At 42.8% G+C, this 15,138-nt stretch overlaps 1 protein-coding gene across 1 annotated transcript in view; it reads right to left on the reverse strand.

The window, feature by feature from the left end:
• LOC100545769 (collagen alpha-1(VII) chain-like) overlaps positions 1 to 15,138 on the reverse strand; it is an 86,792-nt gene that overhangs the window by 56,366 nt on the left and 15,288 nt on the right. The window contains exons 16-35 of the mRNA XM_031552648.1: positions 14,225 to 14,353; positions 13,708 to 13,854; positions 12,911 to 13,030; positions 9,792 to 9,938; positions 9,355 to 9,549; positions 8,902 to 9,041; positions 7,567 to 7,690; positions 6,130 to 6,273; positions 5,461 to 5,651; positions 4,809 to 4,940; positions 4,427 to 4,501; positions 4,078 to 4,158; positions 3,963 to 3,989; positions 3,797 to 3,841; positions 3,212 to 3,280; positions 3,019 to 3,114; positions 2,166 to 2,192; positions 1,947 to 2,000; positions 784 to 864; positions 187 to 246 (exon numbers count right to left, since the gene is read on the reverse strand). Of these exons, the coding sequence (XP_031408508.1) occupies positions 187 to 246; positions 784 to 864; positions 1,947 to 2,000; positions 2,166 to 2,192; positions 3,019 to 3,114; positions 3,212 to 3,280; positions 3,797 to 3,841; positions 3,963 to 3,989; positions 4,078 to 4,158; positions 4,427 to 4,501; positions 4,809 to 4,940; positions 5,461 to 5,651; positions 6,130 to 6,273; positions 7,567 to 7,690; positions 8,902 to 9,041; positions 9,355 to 9,549; positions 9,792 to 9,938; positions 12,911 to 13,030; positions 13,708 to 13,854; positions 14,225 to 14,353 (2,084 nt within the window). The remainder of the gene's footprint in view (positions 1 to 186; positions 247 to 783; positions 865 to 1,946; positions 2,001 to 2,165; positions 2,193 to 3,018; positions 3,115 to 3,211; positions 3,281 to 3,796; positions 3,842 to 3,962; positions 3,990 to 4,077; positions 4,159 to 4,426; positions 4,502 to 4,808; positions 4,941 to 5,460; positions 5,652 to 6,129; positions 6,274 to 7,566; positions 7,691 to 8,901; positions 9,042 to 9,354; positions 9,550 to 9,791; positions 9,939 to 12,910; positions 13,031 to 13,707; positions 13,855 to 14,224; positions 14,354 to 15,138) is intronic.

A 15,138-nucleotide genomic window follows, 5' to 3' on the forward strand; every position in this document is an offset into this window, starting at 1 on the left:
AGATGAAAAAACAAAAGCTCAGACTTTAAAACTCACTTTCTTCCTTTCTTTATCCCTTTCCATTTGCAACCACAGGATGTACCCACCAGAGACAACCTACAGAAGAGATACTGGAGAAGAGTCTGGAGACCCTGAACGCTCCAAGGGGATTTTAGCAGAAATCTCACAGCAAAATGGCAAACCCACCTGCTGTCCTTCTTCCCCCTTTGGGCCAGCAGTGCCAGGAATGCCAATTCCTGCCGTCCCCTGCAAGGTAATCGCAGCATTGTGCAGACAAGTACCAAATGCTAAACTGCAAAGTATGATACATCCTACCCTCCCTGCAATCTGCTTCAGAGCTCTGTTCTTAACCATCCTGCTGAGGAGGAGGTGAGAAATTGGCTCTCTAACCGGTTAGCTAAGATATATGTCTAGCCAGTAACCTCAGACAAAGCACAAGCAATGATTTGGAGAAGAGAATTAAAAGCAAGGATGTTTTTAGGGACTACTCGAAGCAGTCCCATCCAGGGGATAGGAAGCATGCAGGGAGGCAGCAAGAACTGCAGAGAATTTCCACTAGTGGAAAAAAGAGGACAGAGAGAAAACAAGAGCTTGGATGGAGAGGAAGAATCTACTCCACCATGCACAGACTTGAGCACATATGAGCTGGGAGTGGAGGGGAAATGGGGGGAAATCCCTATATATCTCCACTTTATTTTCACTCTACGTCTACATTGATATTACTTTATCCCAAGCTCCCTCTTGGGATGATGGATCTCACAAGCATCTGATAAGAGTAATGACCTTTTCTCCCTTTTCTCCCTTTGGTCCAGGCAGTCCAGGGACACCATCCAGCCCTACAGGGCCTGGCAAGCCAGGTTTCCCCTGGAAAGGAAAATACATTATCACATCTTTCTTCTCTCAACTGCTTGTTACCAATCATACTAAAGAGAAGTCTGCAGAAACACAAGCAGAGAAATATATTTCCTGATATGCCTGTCTTACCAGTTGCTTTGCAATTGAGGATTTACAGAGATGATTATGTGTATCCAAGATGTCCCCCATCTCTACCCTCCCAAGAATGAGTTATGGATGATAGATCACTCAGGAAGGGAAAAACAGAAGTGTTTGCTGTGTGGGAAGATAGAGACTGGTACTCATCTCTCAGGTTTGAATTATTTGTACACACTTTCCAAACCAGACATGGTTTCTTTATCCTTAGTAGCTCCCCATGGACTATTTCTTTTCTTGTGTTTCTCTTCTGATGCTGAAAATATCCGTGTGGAATTACTTGTGTGAAGAGTCACCTCCTTTTTGTTTGTCCCAAATCTGCCACCCGCACCGTTTATTTACCATCCTACGCTTTTGAGCCACCTTATTCTCTCCTCTGGATTTGCCCCAGCTCTTTTCTGTCCCCCTGCGAGGGGGAGAAGGTTGAGATGTGGGAAGGAGTAGTGCTGACTCAGCTGCTCCTGAGTAAGGAGTAATACAAGGGTAATAGTAGGTAATACAAGGGTTCAGGGTGGAATAACTTCGGAGCAGTCTTCATCATGCAACATTTTCTATTGTCCATCAGCATGACTGATCATGTCAAAGGATTTGTGGTCATTGTGAGCATGGTAATGGATGTAGTTTTCACAGGTTTGCTCTGAGCCATGAGAACATGTCCTTGCTTTTAGTATAATGAGTGTCTGCTTTGTGCTCCTAACATTTTTCTTTTGGCTATTCATATGTGGCGGATCAGCAGGATGAAGACTACAAGGTGAGAAATGCTTAATTGGCCCTGCTTCATGTGCCAGTCCTCATCAGCAGACCAAAGCATCTCACAGTGATGGCTGACATGAGCTGGCAGTAGATGTTGTCCCTCCCCACCCACTCTATGTGACAGCTCGTGTTCCCAGGCCAATGCCCCCTCCAGTGTGGCCAATGGCTCTTCCATAGTGATTGACCATTGATGGACAACTCACCGGCTCTCCCATGCCTCCTCTGTCCCCTTTGATGCCATTCCTTCCACGAGGGCCCTGCGTGAAGCACAGAACAATCTTACATTTTGTCTGACTGACCCTTTCAGATCTGGATGGACATCTGGAAAGTATTGAAATCAGAACCTATTGGGTGAGTTATAAATAATAAAAAAAGAAGATTGCCATCATACAGTAACATGAAAGTCAATCTCAGGTACTTACCCTGAGACCTGAATCCCCTGGTTCACCCTGAAACACAAAAGACAAGGAGTATTACTGCAGGATAATAATCTCTCTGCATTTAGATCCTGCCTAAAATCTCCTGCAGGATGACAACCCCAGAGACCAAAACTTCCCACTTTTGAAGGAAAATTTGAGCTTCAGTAGAGGTGTCTGCTATCTTGCATGGGCCAGACTCTGCCTGAAAAATTTATCAGCCACTACACTTGGGATAGATAGGAGGGGAGTTCAGGTCTCTAGAACTCTTCTGAGACTTTTGGACACATTTTATTTATGTAGTTTTGGCTGTCCTGGGTATTTCACTCCAGCTACTGAACAACCTTCATGGGGATCTAGAGTTGTAAACGTTGGATATTGGGAAAACTTATCTGAAAGAGTGGTCAGGCATTGGAACAGGCTGCTCAGGGTTGTGGTGGAGTCACTGTCTCTAGAAATGTTCAAGAAACATGGAAATGTGGCACTGAGGGACATGCTTTAGTGGACAACGTTGGTATTGGGTGGATGGTTGGACTAGATGACCCTAGAGGTCTTTTCCAACCTTAATGATTCTATGTCTTAGTGGCCACTGAATCTGGTTTCATGTCAGATGAAGCCGACTATATTACAAGCTCCATTATTGATCTCCACTGTGTTGAACAGCAGGGTCCTGGTGGCAAGGAAAGCCATGCAGAGTTCATCCTTATGTGTCTCAATGAGATCATCCCATGATGGAGAAAAGAAATGTGTGTTCTTATAGCCCTTGAATAAGCAGAGTATCTAGAGGTTCTGGATTATGGCAGATTCTCCATTTCTGGGATGAACATCACAGAGCTATGGTGCAGATAGCCTTGCTCACCTTGATGGAGATGCCTGGTGGCCCCTGTGGTCCTGGTAAGCCGGGTAAACCCTGTGGTCCAGCTACCCCAGGAACCCCTGGCTGTCCTTTCTGTCCCTGTAATAATGAAAACCAGGGGAAATAGAGATGTGAGCTCTTTCCCAGATCCTTTGCTGCTCTGTCACTGCCACAGACTGAAGGGAACAATACTCACAGGGGGACCAGGATGCCCATTTCGGCCAGGAATCACCTCCACTCCTCCCAGGACATAACCAGGTTCTCCCTGTGTGCAAGGAAAGAAAGATGCACATTCAGCTGTGTTTGGAGATCCAGACAAAAAGAGGGCATGGCACAGCCATACAGACAGCTCAAGTGGGTGCAAGGAAGGAGTAGAAACAAATATTTGGGGATAAGGGAAGAAGAGGACAGCTGCTTCTACGAACTGCCTACAACTGGTCTTGAAACCTTACCTTTCTGTGTCTTAAACGTGTACAAACAGGCTTATTCACAATGAAAACCTTCAAAAATGCAGAATGACTCAACCAACAGCTACCTGCTTCTGCAAATATCCAACTGAAACATGCCAAGGACTTGTGATAAGAACTGAGCAGTTTTCTCCACGAAGACATTAAATATCTCCTAGCCAAACTGAAGGACAACTCCCACAGATGATGACTGGAGCTGTTACATATAACTCAAAAGTTCATATGCACCAAAGGTCCCTGTGCACTGCTCAGAAACAAGAGATCACAGCAATATAAGAGCTTTTTTTGCAAATAAACCCAGGAATGAAACTCACCCTGTCACCTTTTGGCCCCACTGGTCCTGGATAGCCTGGAGATCCCTGGAATTAAAAATAAACCATGAAACATTGAACCACAAAGCACCCACAAGATCATCATTGTGAAATGATCAAGCTTTAGGTTCCCACTGTTGATGACATTCACTGCATTCAAAATACTTACAACATCACCTTGGATGCCAGGGAGACCCTGCAAAACAGGAAAGAGAGAACTGAGAGCCATGCTCACTTCTCCATTAAATGCCATTCTTATAGGGTTTGCTAAAGCAAACACATACCATGAGTCCAGGGGGACCAGGAGGACCTGTTCGTCCAGGTCTGCCTGGCAGTCCAGGAATGCCATCCTTCCCAGGTAGACCCTAAATTAAAAATAATAGACTGCAAGTTATGGCTGCAGACCTGCCAACCTGAATGTCTTAATGCATCCCTGGCTTCCTGCACTGCTTGAGGGAATCCTCAGCTGCCAGTAAATACAAGCATGTAAAAGTTCCTTTTTGCCTGATTTTCAAAGCCAGCATAGAGCAACATTTATTAAAACACCAGCATAAAAAGATCTGAAGATCTCCTTGTTGTTACTAATTCATTTAATTGTATATTAATTAACCAAACAAATGAAAATGGACTCACCCTCTCTCCTTTCTCTCCCTTCACAGTAAACCCATATGGATCATAACCTCCACGAGCTGGTGAGCCCCCGGAGTTCTTGAAAGGAAAAGGAAAATGGAAGAAATGATCTATAGATTCAGCAAAGAATGGCAAATAAAACCAAACCAGTGTGACCATAAAACACAGGCTAGCACACCCTTTGTCTTACAAAGCAGAAGTGAGGGATAAGCTCTACCACTATGGACTGGTTCCTATCTTCACTAAGGGATATAATTTAGTGATGGGACTCAGTGGGTCAGGTTGGTGGTTGAACATAGTGGTCTTGAAGGTCTTCTCCAACCTAGATGACGTTAAGTTTCTATGTATTATTTACATTCCTGTGAATCAGTGAAGGAATTCTCACCTTTAGACACCAGGGACCACAAGCTTCCACTCCTTTCTGGATGTCTGGTTCAGCTGGTGATGGATCGGGGAGGTGTACCTTGTTGTCTGTGTCATCAAATGGCAATTGCTTGTCAGCTTCAGGTCTGGCAACCTACAGCGTGGAGTTTGGGTTAGACTGGTGATCCACCAGCCAGCCTATTCATTGAAATAGCTGTATCACTGTTGGAGAAAACCCATCATACACATCCTTAGCAAAGATCCATAAATCAGAATTAGAAGAGGGTAATATATTTATAATACATTCAAATACTTTGGCCCTGCAGGGGCTGTATGTGACAAAATATTTGAAGCTCTGTTCTGTCTTCCTCAGTTCTACTGCCTTGTTTTCAATGTTTTTGTTCTTCATGTTGATGAGTTGATGGCTGATGGTTGGATTAGATGATCTGATGGGTTGACGGTTGGACTAGATGATCTCAGTGGTCTTTTCCAACCTTAATGATCCTATGATTCTATGTCCAGGACCGGACAGTGAGTGAAGCCAGGATTGGACCCAGTATTCTAAATCTGTTACTTCCTTTCTTTGAAACTTTGCTTTGGAAAGAAGATTGTCCTTGAGCATGACCTACGCCAGATAATTTGCCTTTTATTCAAAGTTCTGTAAAGCAGCTCACCTCCCCAGATGGCAGCGGGGCCCTTGAGGGCTGAAGGTCAGAACAAATGACTTCTATTAGCTCTCGGAGGATATGGGGGAACTCATCAAATGTGCTCACATAGAAAACATTCTGGAGATTCTGCTGCAGTAAAATGTCGTTGAGCTCAGCAGGGTCAGCTCCCGAGACACCCACAGCAATGATGCGGATTCCTGAAACACATCACTCTTTCAACAGAAGCAAAAATGTCTAACATCAGAGTTTCCAAACCCCTCACCACAGCCTTGCTGTTAACAACCTCTGATGGGACTAGGTACTCCATTAGCTGCTATAGAATTCACTGACACAAAGGTTCTCAAGTCAGGAACAGGAAGAAGAAAGGAAGAAGAAGTGATGAAAGCCAACAATGCACTTGAAGTGGACAGGTTGCCCAAGGAGTTTGTGGATGCCCCATCCCTGGAAGCATTCAAGGCCAGGCTGGATGTGGCTCTGGGCAGCCTGGTCTGGTGGCTGGTGACCCTGCACACAGCAGGGGGGTTGAAACTAGATGATCACTGTGGTCCTTTTCAACCCAGATCATTTTATGATTCTATGATTCTATGAATTCACACAACACTCCGGAAAGTCAGCATCTGGCTGTATGTGGAGGACAACCAAGGCCTTAGGGAAACACAATAGGGCAATTCTTACCCAAAGCATGGGCTGCTCTGGCAGGTGGCAACACATCATCCTGGGATCGCCCATCAGTCACAAGCATCAGCACGTGAGGGAACTCTGGTCTCATCCCTCTGGAGGGTTGAAATAATTCCTTTAGCATAAAGGCTATACCACGGCCTGGGCAAACATGGAGAGAAACAAATTAAATCTACAGAACTGTTAGGTGTACAGGCAGGTTCCCATGCCATGCACAGAGGGCTGAGGGCATTCAGTGTGGCCCCATAAATAGCCAGTAGGCCTTAAAGAGGGGCAATGCATTTTGAGGGAAGACAGCAGTAAATCAGACTGGCTGGAATGGTTCAGGTTGAAATCTGCGGATAGTTTTGGAAAAGGAAAAATATATTTGGGAGATAAGAAGCACTTTCCATACATTTTAGGACAAAAAAATCACAGAATTCTCATTTCCAAATTTCCTTAGAAAGATCAGGAAAGTTTCCTAAAGAACTGTCCCTTCAACTGAAATGGGTAAGAAATACCAAAATAACATGGAAAGACTCCTAAGGGAGGTAAAATGCCTCCATTGACACAAATCCCACACACAAAAAAATAATAGTACTAGAGGCAAGGTAACTGAAAAGTTTGCAGTCTGCCCAGTTTCACAGCCACTTTCCCTATCCATTTGGATTTCCCATCCAAATTATTGCATTCTGACCAGCTCTGTGTGTTCCTGACCAATACCATTGAGCCAGGATGAGGTTTACAAGTCTTCATTTAACGTATGTGGATTCCTCAAGGCTTCCCTTTACGTTTACTGACTAGAAGACATTTAGGTGGGCCATTTAAAAAAGTTTAAACTAATCAACTTCAATTTAATATTACTGCTTTTGTACTTTTGAGGAAGTAGGTATAGCCCACCATCCTGCTGTAGGTAGAAAGTGTTGCCTGAGGTTTTGACAAGTTTCTGAATTTCTGAGAGATGAAGCTGATGAAGAGTTGTGTTATTTGTAAACAGGAGGAAACATAGAAAATTTATGTGATGGCAAGTCATGAAAGTAAGACTAGGTACATTGTTTTGTTGTTAGGGTAGCAAAGCAATAATCACTGGAACATGCTGATTAAAATGTGCATGGAGAGGGTAATAAGGATGCTTCAGCATCAACCATCCTTACCTAATGTTTATGGGCTAGGTCTCCAAGCCAGGTATAAAAATCTCCCTCAAGATTATAAAACAATGAAGAGAAACCCAGCAGTAAAACTAGGACACAAATAAAGGACACCAGACTAGTTGGATAGACCTTCCTTGGGAACGAAAACACATATAATTCTCTGCTCTCAAAATTTACAGAACTTTAGACCATAACTTTCTAACCAGGTAAACTGGTTCAAAATATTCATACACCTTCCCAGGCCTCGACCCTCTGTCTTGGCCCAAAAGAGCTTCCCAACATGTATAGACTCACACATACACACCTGTTTTTGTGTTGCCTCCTGTGTAGTGCAGCTCCTTGACAGCTTTCAGAGCACCTTTGCGGTCCTGGTGCTGGTTGAAGTGGAAGGCTGCTCTGGGCTCCTCACTATACTGTGCAACAGCAACCTGATAAAAAAACAAAAGGATGAGAGATGTGGAGGGCTCAGGAGCACAGCAAAGGTATCACTTGGAGACATCCACAGTCAGGCTGAACCAGGCTTTGAGCAACCTGATTTAGCTGTAGTTGTCCCTGTTCAATGTTGGGGTGTTGGGCTAGATGGCCCTTAATTAAGGTCCCTTCCAACTCAAATGATTCTATGACTCACTGATCACTCAGTAAATCTCCTTGAGTGGATAACACAACCAGTGGCACTGCAGTAGAAGTGGTATTCCTTAGTCTGTATTTCTTACAGATTAAAAATAAAAAGGCACAAAAACATCTGGTTCACAGACAACACATATGTTACAATTCAGATGCTTAAGCATGGACAAAGTACTATTTTGTATTCTAGGGCATCAGAAATTTTGGCACAGGCTGGTAGATACAGTGCAGACCTGATGGAAAATACAATTCTGGCAGCTCATGGATGGGTGGGAGCAGCATCTCCTCAATCAAATCTTCATTCTCCATCAACAGCAAAGAGAGCTCAGCTACTCAGTTCATGTGATACCAGCCTAAATTGAGGTGGCTTCACCTCTCCAGAATTATTTGTTAAATTAGGGTAAATTCATCACATGCCTAAACCTTCAAGACTACCTACAAGGAAAGAGTGCAAGAAGCTTCCCATTTCCTTTTCAACTGAAAGCTACATTGGTCCTCATTTCAATGAGATTGTTCACATATAACATTAATTAATCACGAATGACCCTAAATAAAATATCTATGGAATCCTGTAGCTTTGCTTTGCTTGGTCATGGTTTTAATACTGTGGGCTGCATTTTGCCCTTGAGAAGTTTCATACCATGGATTGAGAATCTGGATTTCTTCTCATTAGTCGTCTGGATGTGGGATGAAATAGGATCCTAGAAATAGGATCCCAAAGGCTGATGCATCACTGGGCTCCATAAACTAGATAGTATTTTAATAGGTTTGGAATTTGCATTCCTAATGACTTGGTCTTAGCAAAATAACCAAGCAATGGGAATATCTCCAAATGAATAGGGATTCAGGCTAAGTTTAGAAGACTTCTATTCTGGTCTTTGTTAGATGTGAGTTTTTAGTCAAAACCTCTCTGAATCTCAACATGAGCAACCAGACTGCTGGCATTGCAGAGGCAAGCAACGGGTAAAGGCTTGGATGGAAATCACCTTCAGGAAACAGAATAACAAATGCTTGCCTGTGTCCCTTCAGGCCCAATCTTAGGGAAATAGGAGATGATCCGGAAGAGGAAATCCTTCACTTTGTTGAAATTACTCCAGCCAATACTTGAGGACTCATCCACCAGGAACCCAATGTCTGCTTTGAACTTGCCACAGACTGCAGAGAGAAGAGAGAATCTCTGTAAGTTGTGGGGTCCTAGAGTGTAAGGAACAATGAAACAAATGCCAGCTCAAGTATATTCTGTGATGACAAGTATTGGTGAGCAAGCACCTTCACCCCACAGGATGATGCTGAGAGCTTAATTGCATCATATATGGTTTGTGTCTTCAATTTCCCCAACACTGGCTACTCTCACTACATACTGAATGAAGACTAGGATTTTGGCTCCTGAGATCAGAGGAAAACATCATTCCTGGTGGTTTGACCCAGTTCTACATCATCCTGAAATCAAACATAGATACACACTCACTTGGCCCAGGGAGAGCTGTCAGCGGTGCAGAAGCTGTGGTAGATGACAGGAGGGTGTTTGGGGTTGGTTGTAACGTAGTGGTGGCTAATGGAAGAGGAGTGGTCTTCACATTGCTTGGAGATGGGGATCTCATCGTGGCCAGTTTTGCAGAAGTCATGGGAGAGACTGGTGGAGGTGAATCGCCATGAGGTCCAGCTGTCAGCCAACATAGAATCAAAGAATCTTTAAGGTCGGAAAGGACGGAAAGAACACTCAGATCATCCAGTCCATCAATCAACCCATCACTGTCAACATCTTAGTTATGATGGTATTACCTTGTAAAGCTACAGAATTTTAGGAAAACAAAACAAAACAACAACAACAACAACAACACAAGAAATTAACTTCAATAGCAGCTACCTAGGAAAAACTACAGAATGACCTTCCTGCCTTCATACCTGTTTGCCCAGTGAGTGTTGTCTCTGGTCCCTCTCTATCTCCAAAGACTGGTCTTATGGAAAACAAATATGTCTCCTCAGAGCTCAGTCCTGTCACTCGATACGATCTCAAATCTGCTGATAGCACTTCCAGGGAAAGATCAGAAGCTGAAAAAAAGGAATAAACATCCACTATAGTTTGCAAAGGCTGGTGTGTATAAAAACAGGATTCTTTGTTAATGAATGGAAAGCTTGCTGAGAAATAAGCTTAACTTGAGAAATGCTTTTGCGTACCACAGATAGTTCTAGTTTAAAATGGTGGGAAAAAATCTTTGCAAAAGTCCTAACAATGTTTTGACATTTTTAAAGCGTCTTATTTTTGGAAATGCTGAATGATGAGTTTTGACAGTGATCAAAGTAAAATTTGTACCTTTTCATTCTGAAATAACATTTTTCCTTAAAAGAATAATGGTTAGTTTCTAGGGAAATAAATTAAGTAATTGTAAATAACCTGTTTCATTTACATTAAATTACATTTACACTGTGGCCGTGCCGCTATCTAGCACTAAAACCCTTTGTTTCATGCTTGGTTTTTCACATAATGAAAAAGTGTAACATTGCCACACTCTCCACAACCAGAAGTTGGTAGTAGACTGAGGTAGGAAATACCTTTGATCACACCCAGGGTAGAATATATGGCATGAGGCTGGTAAGCTTATGGAGGAAGAGGTCTACAAGCAGTAGAGAAGGACAGTGGTTTTTCTGGAGACAGATTTCAAAGAATGAATGCAAAACATTGATTGAATAGAAGCAAACTTTGTGGCTTTGGTAATACTCAAGAGATGAGAGAAAGAAGAGAGAAGAAGGCAACATGGTGAAGAGTTGATAGTGATCTTTTCCAAAGTTAATGAGTCTGTGATTCTATAACATCTAGCTGAATCTCTCCAACATCCCTCCTATCAGAGAGGGCAGGAAGATTGGATATGGATGGAGCCCCATCAAGGTGAATGGGGTTTGTTTTATGTAGCACCAGAGATGGAGATTTACAACTGTGATGACCCCCAGCTGAGTGGAAGGGGATCCAACCTTTTACAGAGCAGGATGGTTAGAGTAGGCAGGTAGGGAGGAGGGCATTAAATGAGCCCAACTTGAGGGAAAGGCAAATGGGTAATGAATGAGCATTCATTTAGAAAAAAATTCAACTTGCTGAGAAGAAAATTAATAAAGGCACCAAGAGGAAAAAAAGGCAAAATTCTTAATAGTCTTTCTATACTTGGATAATTAAACAAGAGAAATTCGAACTACTCATGAGCATAAATTTAATCTCATTGGTACTATTGAAACTCAGTGGCAAGATTCATGGGATTGTGATGTTAAATCAATAATTATAAACCTATTTCAGAAGGATCGATCGAGTGAAGGCACAGTGGGACTGTCAGATGTGGTATTATCCATTTCTGAGCCCCTGACAACTCTGAAACCAATGATTTTTGAATGCTTACAGATCGATACTTTAACAGCATAGCACAGGGGAGGAACAGTTACATTAGATCACTTAAATCACCCTAGAGAGCTGAATGTTCTGTTCCCTAATCATTTATCCATAATATGTAGAGGAAAAAAAATGATGTTATCGCAGGAGACTTCATCCTGAGTGACATATGCTGCAAGCCTTAGGCTGCCAATACTAAAATGTCCTCGGAATTAAAAAAAATTAAAGTTGATGACCTGGTAACTCATAAAAGCACTGCAGAGAGCACAGGGGAATTTTGTCAGATCTGTTTTCGTTATTGGCTTGTGAAGATTAACTGATTCCTAGCAAAAAAAAAAAAAAGCTAGTGGCTGAAGCAATGACAGGAAAATTGCTATATCAAAAGAGGCTTTAGCCTATTTCTGAAAAAATAACAAACCTGGTTCTTTAAAATGGCAAACCCATTAGGACCAAATCAACTGGGAAAAAAAAACAAACCAAACCAAACAAATATACGCTAAAAATTATGAGCAATGATTAGGAAAGTTTTGAAAGATCTTTACTGTATAGGAAAGCTTTTGAACAGAAAGGAATTAAGGCTGTATGGAAAACAAAACCAACCACTTCTTGGTTAACTGTAACTATTCCCAATGGCCTCAAGTTGCACCAGGGGAAGTACAGGTTGGGTATTAGGAAAAGATTTCTTCTCAGAAAGAATGGTGAGGCAATGAACAGACTGCCCAGGGAAATGATGGAGTTACTGTCCCTGGAAGTGTTCAAGAATGTGGGAGATGTGGGAGGGACATGGTTAGTGTGAATGGTGGGGATGGGCTGATGGTGGAACTGGATGATACAACCTTCATAATACTATGACTCTGTGGACAAGCAGAAACTCCAGAGGAAGAGGTAATATTGCTAACCAACAGGCTTTTTTTCTAAGTAATTTTCACTTCTTTTTCTTTCTCTGAGGATTTTGCAGTGGTCACGTGGGTTATCTTATGAACCTCCTCAGTGAGCCAGTCATGTTCTTTTTGCCCTCTTTTCCACCCAGATGAAGCTGAGATTAAGGCTTGTGATGTATGGAATCCTGCAGGGTCAACCTTCTGTTGTCCCATCCAGGTATGGTCAGGAGAAGCAACAGCACTACTGCCATCAGTAACAACATCATTTAATCCTGGTCAAACTGAGTAGCAGTTGGAGACAAAAGTCATGACACTGGAATGAACTAGCAGACACTTAGAACCATAGAATTGTTTGAGTTGGAAGGATCTTTAAAGTTTATCTAGTCCAACTCCCCCACAATGAACAAGGACTCTACAGTATCATCCCCCAGTTTGTATTGATAGTGGGAGTTCCCACAAACCAGGTGCAAAGCTTTGCACTTGGCTTTGTTGAACCTCATGAGAGCCACCTGTGCACATTGCTTGTGCCTGCCTAGGGCTCTCTGGATGGCAATTAAGGCTGTTGGTGGAAAGAAATTTCTTCTATATTACCTGCCACTTTCATCTTCTTCTGCATCAGCTGTCTCTAAGACCAAGTACTGAACTGAACAGACCACAAGCCAAGCCACACCTGTCCACGCTCCATCCTCAAATATTCTTAGTTAGGGCAGCTCATGCCAGATGGGTCCAAATTACAAGCCATCCTTCCTTTCCCAACCACATATTACCTGAGGACAAGCGCCATGTTAGCAAGTATGTGGATACTCCAGGGACAGCAGTCCAAGTCAGCAAAACACTGGTCTCTGCAGCTTCCTGCATAGTGAACTCAGTCACTCTGGGTAAATCCACTGTTGGAAAGAAAAAGAAAGCAAGCTTATCATAGAATCATAGAATCATTAAGGTTGGAAGGACCTCTAAGATCATCAAGTCCAACTGACAACCCATCACCACCATGCCCACTATATCTATGTCAGGGTGCAATGAAGGGTATGCTAGAAAACACGTCTTCATCTGTGATGAGTTTCAGAGACCTTCACCATTAAGGTTGGAAAAAACCTCGAAGATCATCTTGTCCAACTGTCCACCTACCATCAATATTGACCACTAAATCATTCCCTAAATGGGAACCATATAATTTTATCAAATAATTGTCATATCTTCAGCCTGGATGCTGGATTTTTCTCCCAACCAATCATTAAATTTGAGTTGTTGAGGTGGGAAATTAACTTTATGCCTGTTCACTTGTGCCAGATGCTATTAATCCTTGAGGCCTCCATGACTGTTTTACATACCTGATCTTCTCCACCCCTGGATTTCCAAATCTCCCTATTCTGCAGCATCAGTCACATTACACGATGCCATAAACTCATGAATGACATTTACATTTACCTGCTGAGAATGGTGAAGATATTTCCCATCAATCTTGCCCAACGATATTTCCCCTTGCCCAATCCTATCTCCCATCACAATCCCTGGCACTGCCCTGGTGACATTTATTCCCCCACCTGGTGGTTCCCATACTCACAAGTTTTGGCTGTGAGGAGTGTGGGGTTTCCCTCCTGTCCTCCAATCACTGCAGACACACCAATGGTATAGGTGGTGCTCTCCTTCAGCTTGGGGATGGTGAATGAGTTGCTCTCGGCTCCAACTAACTGTGACCTAGCCAAGCCACCTAGCCACAATTGCAGCGACACCACAAAACAAATAAACAAACAAATAAACAAATCCATGATACTACATAGGAAGAGCAGGGTGATTGCTATTAACAATTATTGTTACAGTTGTTTTCCTCCCTGACCTGGCATCATATTCACTGCTGGAAGGGAATCCCTTCCCTGACTTCTTGAATACAACTACACTTAAATCCAACAGATCTCTAGATTACAGATGAAAACTTGGCCAACTTTCAGGCCTTCAACCTGTCCCTGGAGATATTATAGCCCCCATCCACCCTGATGATCTGTGGGAAAAGGACTGAGTTAAGTTTGCGTTTTCTGGTGATCTTTGCCCTCACAGTTAACCTAAAGGAGCAGGATGCTTACTGCTGAGTGGCACCCAGGATATCTTATAGTGAGTTGCCTCTGGAAGCCTTCTCCAAGACAGCTTCAAACTACTGACAGCAGTGTTGGTAATCCTCAGATCTTGGATGGGGCTGGAGTCTGTGAGAGATGCTGCAAAATAGAAAAGTGTAAAAATTCATGCACTAAGGGCAGTTAAATAAGAAAGAAATAAGGGGAAATTAAAAAAAAAAATAAAAAATAAGTGTAAGTGATAGACAACATAGTTCCTCACCACTCCCTGACTGATGTTCAACCAGTCCATGAGGAATGGTGGACCCTTTGGCCAACCCCCTCAGTTTTACTGTTCAGCATGATGCCATATGGTAACGGGATGTCCCTATGGCCACTTTGGGTCAGTTGTCCTGGCTCTGTCCCCTCCCAGCTCCTTGCTAGCAGGAGAGTGTGAGGAGCTGATAAGTTCTTCTTTTAGCATAAGCACTGCTCTGCAAGAACTAAAACATTGGTGTGCTGTCAAAGTTTTCTCATTCTAAATCCAAAATGCAGATCAACTACTGGGAAGAAAAATTAACTCTATCCCAGCCAAAACTGGGTCAGATGTTGGAAGTAATGAAGTGCTTGTTGTTCTAAGTCATGACACTGAAAAAAAACTCAGTAATTATGAATTATAACTCCCTAATCGTTGACTGCATTTTGGAAGAAAAGGGAAGAGGGGACGTTGAGGTTCAGGTTGGATATTAGGCAAAATTTCTTCAAGCATGGGAACAGACTGCCCAGGGAAGATGTTGGGTCACCACCATTCCTGGAGGTGTTCAAGAAATGTGTAGTTATGACACTTAGGGACATGGTTGATGGGCATGGTATGGATGAGTTGATGGTTGGACTGGATGATCTCAGAGGTCCTTTCCAACCTCAATGATTCTATGACTCTATCCAGA

Source organism: Meleagris gallopavo, chromosome 1 (genome assembly GCF_000146605.3).
Source record: "Meleagris gallopavo isolate NT-WF06-2002-E0010 breed Aviagen turkey brand Nicholas breeding stock chromosome 1, Turkey_5.1, whole genome shotgun sequence".
Lineage (NCBI taxonomy): Eukaryota > Metazoa > Chordata > Aves > Galliformes > Phasianidae > Meleagris > Meleagris gallopavo.